General features: G+C 38.6%; 1 protein-coding gene across 1 annotated transcript in view; it reads right to left on the reverse strand.

Moving 5' to 3' along the window:
- Window positions 1-2,670: 2,670 nt before the first annotated feature.
- Window positions 2,671-6,324, reverse strand: part of wbp4 (WW domain binding protein 4) — a 61,550-nt gene continuing 57,896 nt past the window's right edge. Inside the window, exon 11 of the mRNA XM_043701498.1 lies at window positions 2,671-3,402. Coding sequence (XP_043557433.1) covers window positions 3,201-3,402 — 202 coding nt within the window. The 3' untranslated portion in view covers window positions 2,671-3,200. The remainder of the gene's footprint in view (window positions 3,403-6,324) is intronic.

Consider the following 6,324-nt stretch of genomic DNA (forward strand, 5'->3'; position numbering starts at 1 on the left):
GGCCAATTCACCTAACCTGCACATCTTTGGACTGTGGGAGGAAAGCGGAGCACCCGGAGGAAACCCACGCAGACACGGGGAGAACGTGCAAACTCCACACAGTTGATGACCATTGGCAAAATCAACGGTCACAATTTCAAAGTTGCTGGCTGAAACTCACATTGTATAAAACCCCAGTTCCAAGCCATTTATTTTACACCATTTCCCACTGCTTGCAAAGCAACAATGTAAAAACGACTTACAATGTTTCAGTATCTTGCTTTTCAACAGCACAGCAATTTCATCCTTAGTCTTTTGTAAATCAGTCCCTTCCCCAGTAGAGTAAAACGAAAAGATTTTCTCCACAAGAGTATTGATAAATCTAGGGCATTCATCATCACTATTCTTGTACAGTAAAAGATCCACATTCCGCTTTCAGGATCTTGTAGTAAGCAACATTGTGTTTTCACTGTAATATGATTGAGCTCACAAATGCCATATTAAGTAGAAATGAATCCCACACTTCAGATATATACAACAACTTGCATTTATTACCTATACCTCAAGTACAGTATAAGTCCCAAGACACTTCATTAAAAGGTAAACAAAATCAACACCAAGCAATATAAGGAGACATAATGGCAGAATGATAATCTTGGTCCGAAGTAGGTTTTCAGAAGAAGAAATAAGCATAGAAGGGGACTTGACAGAGTAGATGTAGAAAGCTGCTTCCCCTTGTAAGAGAGCTGGGACTGGAGGACATTTCTTTGAAAAAAGGGTCTCCAATTTAAGACAGAGATAAGAATTTCCTCTGTAAAAGGGTGGAATTCTTCACTAAAGAGGCTGGGCTATGAAGTATATTCAAGGCTGAGACTGACAATTTTTAATCAGTAAGGGAATCAGGGTTATGGGGAATAGCAAGGAAAATGTTGTTGAGGAATATCAGATCAGCCATAACCTCATTGAATGGGACAGAACAGACTCAGTTCTACTCTTTTGTCTTTTGGACTTGACAGCATTATGAAAGCAATTCTACAGCTTGGAGAGGTGGTAGCTGGTGGCATAGTCAACAAAAGAAGTGACCAAATCAGAAGTGTTCAATAGGCTAGAACTGGAGCAACACAGATATCTCAAAGAGGGTTGTAGGTCTGGATGAGATTAGAGATGGAGAAGTGATGCCATAAAACAAGAATGAGAAATTTTGTAACTCAGAACTGGAGCCAGTGTAAATCATATTGAATGATTGGGATGGCACAGTGGTTAGCATTGCTCTCAGTACCAGGGACCCAGGATTGATTCCAGCCTAGGGTGACTGAATGTGTGGAATTTGCATTCTCCCACTGTCTGCATGGGTTTTCTCCATGTGGTCTAGTTTCCTCCCACAGTAAAATGAGGTGGATTGGTCATGGCTAATGCGGTGTTATGATGATAGGGTAGGGTGTGTATCTGGGTGGGATGCTCTTCATAGGGTCAGTGTGGACTCGGGCTGAATGGCTTCATCAATACTGTAGGAATTCTATGACTCTATCTAGAATCATAGATAGATTTGCAATCCTTTGACTAAACATTTCTCATCTCAGTCCAAATGATCAATCCCTTCTCTGAGATTTCTCAACCAGTAGAAACAATCTCTGTGTCCATTCTCTCAAGACCCTTCAAAAGTTTGTCTCGTTGAGATCACCTTTCATTCTTCTCTATTCTGGAAAATTTAAGCCCTATTACTCTGTCATTTCAGGACTTGCTTTAGTGAATGGGATGTGGTGTAAATGGAGTCAAACTTTGAGTTAATATTTAAAGGGAGTGTAAATGGGAGACCAGTCAGGAGAGCATTAGAAATAATCAAGAGATAATGAAGGCATAGATGGGAGCTTCAGCAGACAAGTTGAAAAGCAGAGAAGATCAACAACAACTTGTCTCTTAATACCTTAAAAGTTCAAAATTAACATCACAACGCAATGTTAATTCCATTCACATTTTACATCTCCGTATTTTAACATTTTCATTCAAAGTTAACAAAAAAGGTGCGAAATTTATAAACGTTGACATAAGTGAAACTGGTATATGTTAGTTCAAAAATGCATTGAGCAATTATAAAAGCATACGGCACATTCGCTTTTTTTGTAAGGGATTAGAGTAAGGAATAAAAAGATATTGCTACAGATTTTGGTGAGAGCTCATCGAGAGTACAGTGTGCAGTTTTGGTCTTCACAAAAGGATATACGTGCAATGGAGGTGGTACAGAGAAGGTTCACTAAAGCAATTCCTGAAATGACACAGTAAATCAACAGAGTAAGACAAAGTGTTGCAAATCTTTGGAATTCTCCATTCCAGAGGGTTTTGGATGTTTGGTTGTTGGATACATTTAAGGCTGGGGTAAATAGATTTTGGTGGTTCAAGGAATTAGGGTGTGTAGGGTGCCAATGGGAAAAGTAGAGTTGAAGCCCAAAAATCACCATGATCATAATGAATGGAGGAGCAGTTTCAACAGGCCGCATGGTCTACTCTGGCTCTCATGTTCAAACAAACAGCAATATGGCTCTAGCTGACAGATAGCCCCCAAAACTACTGGACAGCTAAGTCTTTTTTTCTAACAGCTAGACTTGGATCTGAATTCATACTGTAGCAAAGCAGAATTGAAGGGTCTAATGACAAGCCAACATATTAGCACTCAGTAAAGTCTCAATCAGTGGGCACATTTCACAATTTTATTTTTGACAGCTATATCTTTGCATTCACAAGTTATAGTGCAAAAATATTTCGAACAGCTTTCTGTCAGGACTTTATGCAAAGATGATATTATGTTGAAAGAATCATTAAATCCAGAACACACACTACAGAGCTCCATTTAATGCATTACTATAAGCTATAAGGGAATACATTATTTCCTTTAATATTTAGTACAACAAAAAACTTAAATGTTTTAACAAAAGAATTCCCAAGACTATAAATGTTGCTGTCAAACCAATCACAAACCTAACAGTCTAAAATGACCACAGTAACACTATGTTTTGCAGGTTTTTGTATTCGATTCAACTTGCAAGTTTTAGTTATTCTAAACCATATATTTTTAAAAGAAACACTTTTTAAAAAAATAATGCAGTATTTTACACCAAACAAGGCCAATTAACTTCCATGAATTGAAAATCTAGGCAAATTTATTTACTACAGCAATCAAGACCAAAAAGCATCGAATGTATTTCTGAACTGTGTTTTGGTGATGTTCAGTTATCATTCCCTTTCTGCCGCAGATTTCTGGATTTGCCATTTTCAAGTTTTCTTTTTTTGAATACTGTGTCTCCCCCTGCTTCATCCCTCAGCGAAGTTATTTCTTTTTGTTTAAACTTGACTTTGGGCTCATGCTTTACATCAATCGCCGGTGTTGCTGAACAATCAACTGTTGGTAACTGCAAGTCTATCTGTTCACTGTGGGGGCAAAAAAAAGGGAAATGTTGAAGCAAAACAGGCCAATGCACAATTAACATTAACACTACAGACATGACAGTCAGTGCAAATAAAGCCTCTCCTCAATAACAGCAATTAAAACTTATCTAGCCCCTTTCACATCCTTAGGATGTTCCAAGGAACCTCACAGCCAATTAGGTACTTTTGAAATGCAGCGAGTGTGTAATTTTTAAAATTTTCTCATGAGGTAGGGTGTAGGAAAAGTGGTGGTCAATCTACTTAGACAATTCCTAGAATACAGCAACAACTAGATTTTGAGATGTTAATTGAAGAATAAACATTTAGGATAGTGGGGCATTGAACCAGAAATGCTTTCTCTCCACAGATTCTGCTTGACGTGGTGAGTTTCTCCAGCAATTTCTGCTTTTGTTTCAGGTTTCCACAGTTCTTTGTTTTATTTTAGTGGGGAAATTTCCCTGCTCTTCAAGGACTGCTGTGGGATCTTGTACATCCATCAAAAAAGGAAATAGGGTTCAGTATAACATCCCATCATAACAATGACACTTCAGGTAGTGCCGCATCCCCTTGATATTATATAGGGGTGTCAGTATCGATTATGTATTGAAGCCTCTGGAGTATACCTTACATCCACAGACTGTCAGGCTTGGAGGCTACCAAATGGTTATGGTCGTAACTTTATGAATTCAACCTAGACTAATACTAACATCAACTAGTGTTACTATTACACAAATTTACTTTAAAATTTTCTCCTCCTGGCTTTCCTGTACACATTATACAAGTTATAACCATTTATCTGCTGTGGCGCATTCATGTCTGTACTCAGAGATAAATTTTATCTTGCTGCAGTAATACACGTAATACACACACACACACACACATTCTACTTTCAGATCACTTTTTTCAATATTGTCCCATCTCCCATGCCCACACTGCTGACATCGTATGCCTCTTTATAGCCACAAAGTACTTTTGTTCTGAAGGATCACTGGACTTGGAAAAATTCTGATTGTCACCAGACTGGAGACATTAACTCTGATTTCTCTTCATAGATGCTGCTAGACCTGCTGATCCTTTTCAGCAACTTTGGTTTTTGCTGGAAAAATTAATGTTGTTTTCTCTCTACAAAGGCTTCCAGACCTGCTGAGTTTCTCTAGCCATTTCTGTTTTTGTGTGTTTAAGTTCTTTAGGTGCTTGGCAAGAGCCAGAGGAAGAAGTAATTGACAGCTTGGCACACCGACATGTTAAGTTACCAAAACCAGCTTTAACTGACACTGGAGTTTAAAGCTAAGAAAGAATTCAGAACATTTTGGCCACAATTAGAATCTTATTTAAGGGGACAGGTAGACTTCTATTTAGGGAATAGAGAAGTTCCCTTTAATAGCGAAGACAGTATGACATATGTAACACACATCATTCATTTTGAACCAGATGGAGAGATCAAAATGAATAAGTTACATGACCAACATTCCCTCCCTTTCCTCCCCACGTGAAGAGAATTTTCTTCTCTGCACCAATGTCGAGGTAATATATCATGTGCGTCACCAGTATAAACAAAATAGCCTATTAATATTTTTAAAGTTATTGATATCTATAAAGTAGCATGCTAGTCCAGACGTATCAACTTCAATTGTAAAATTTACCACAGTGGCATTTGAACTGGGAACTTTTGCGTTTTAAGTTCAGCACATGACCACCAAACTCTATCACATAAAAAGAGGGAGGCTTTTGTGAAGTTTTTACAATATCTTTTAGAAGTTGAATTGTAGTGATGGCTCGAGACAAGAATCTTTTATTTCAACTTGACAAGTTCCGAACACAAAGAGCCTTGTCCTTTGAATTGATGGAAAAGGCAACTTTTCAGCTTGAGAGCTTTCTTTTCTTCAAATTGCTATGAATAGTGAGGACAATAGCTCAGGTGATTCTTCACACAATTATCAGGCAAAGGTAAAGTGTCTCTGAGCCTGAAGATCTGAGGCTTTTGTGAACTGGAAAGTAAAAGTCAGAGAGAGACAGAGGGCTGAATTTTCATCTGGCTGCAGGAATGGCAAAATTGATTTTTTTTCTGATATTTGAATTTCTTTTCCCCTTTTCACATTCCCAAATCTCCTCTGGATTTTTAAAAATTAATAACAGGTTTCTATGAGTATGCCTAGTGCACAAACAGCAAAACCCACCCACCAGAATTAGGGCTTCCCATTTTAATCGAAGGATTAAAATTAGATTGGCTCCCTCACACCATTTTCATTTGTATTGTAGGATTTTGAAAGCCCATTGAAAGCATGTCAGGTTTGACAATTTTGGACGAAATTGGGAAGTGGAAAGCAAGCTGAAGAAACAAAGTGTTTTCATGTCTACAAATGTCAATATTAGGGGCTGAAGGGGAGATTTAAGGAACTTTAAACAATGTTAGCATTTAAGTTGGTGGCACCGAGAACCGAGGTGGGCATCTGCATCAGTTTCCCCAAGCCCCACCCTATGCACACATTCCATACTGCCATATGAAAAGAGAAAAATCCTAAGTAGTCACACATCAGTCTGGAGTGTGGTTTGCAAGATGAAAAAATAGCCCGACTCTCAAAACATGCTGCAAAGAGGATAATCCAACCCACCGTGTTCCTATAAATTCAATGCCTATTGAAGGGGGAGAACTACAACTTGAAACTTGGGAAAAGCTTTTGTGATGAAGACAGAATGGAAGAGAGACTGACTGTTGCGGTAGATTTAGGAAGGTCATGACATTGATACCACCTGGGAGTACTTTTTGGTTAAAGATCTATGAATGGTAAACTAGTAATTGTTGTGGTTCTGTTCGCCAAGCTGGGAATTTGTGTTGCAGACGTTTTGTCCCCTGTCCAGGTGACATCCTCCGTGGGAGCCTCCTGTGAAGCGCTTCTGTGATGTTTCCTCCAGCATTTATAGTGG

The sequence above is a fragment of the Chiloscyllium plagiosum genome, chromosome 12 (genome assembly GCF_004010195.1).
Source record: "Chiloscyllium plagiosum isolate BGI_BamShark_2017 chromosome 12, ASM401019v2, whole genome shotgun sequence".
NCBI classification, from domain to species: Eukaryota; Metazoa; Chordata; class Chondrichthyes; order Orectolobiformes; family Hemiscylliidae; genus Chiloscyllium; species Chiloscyllium plagiosum.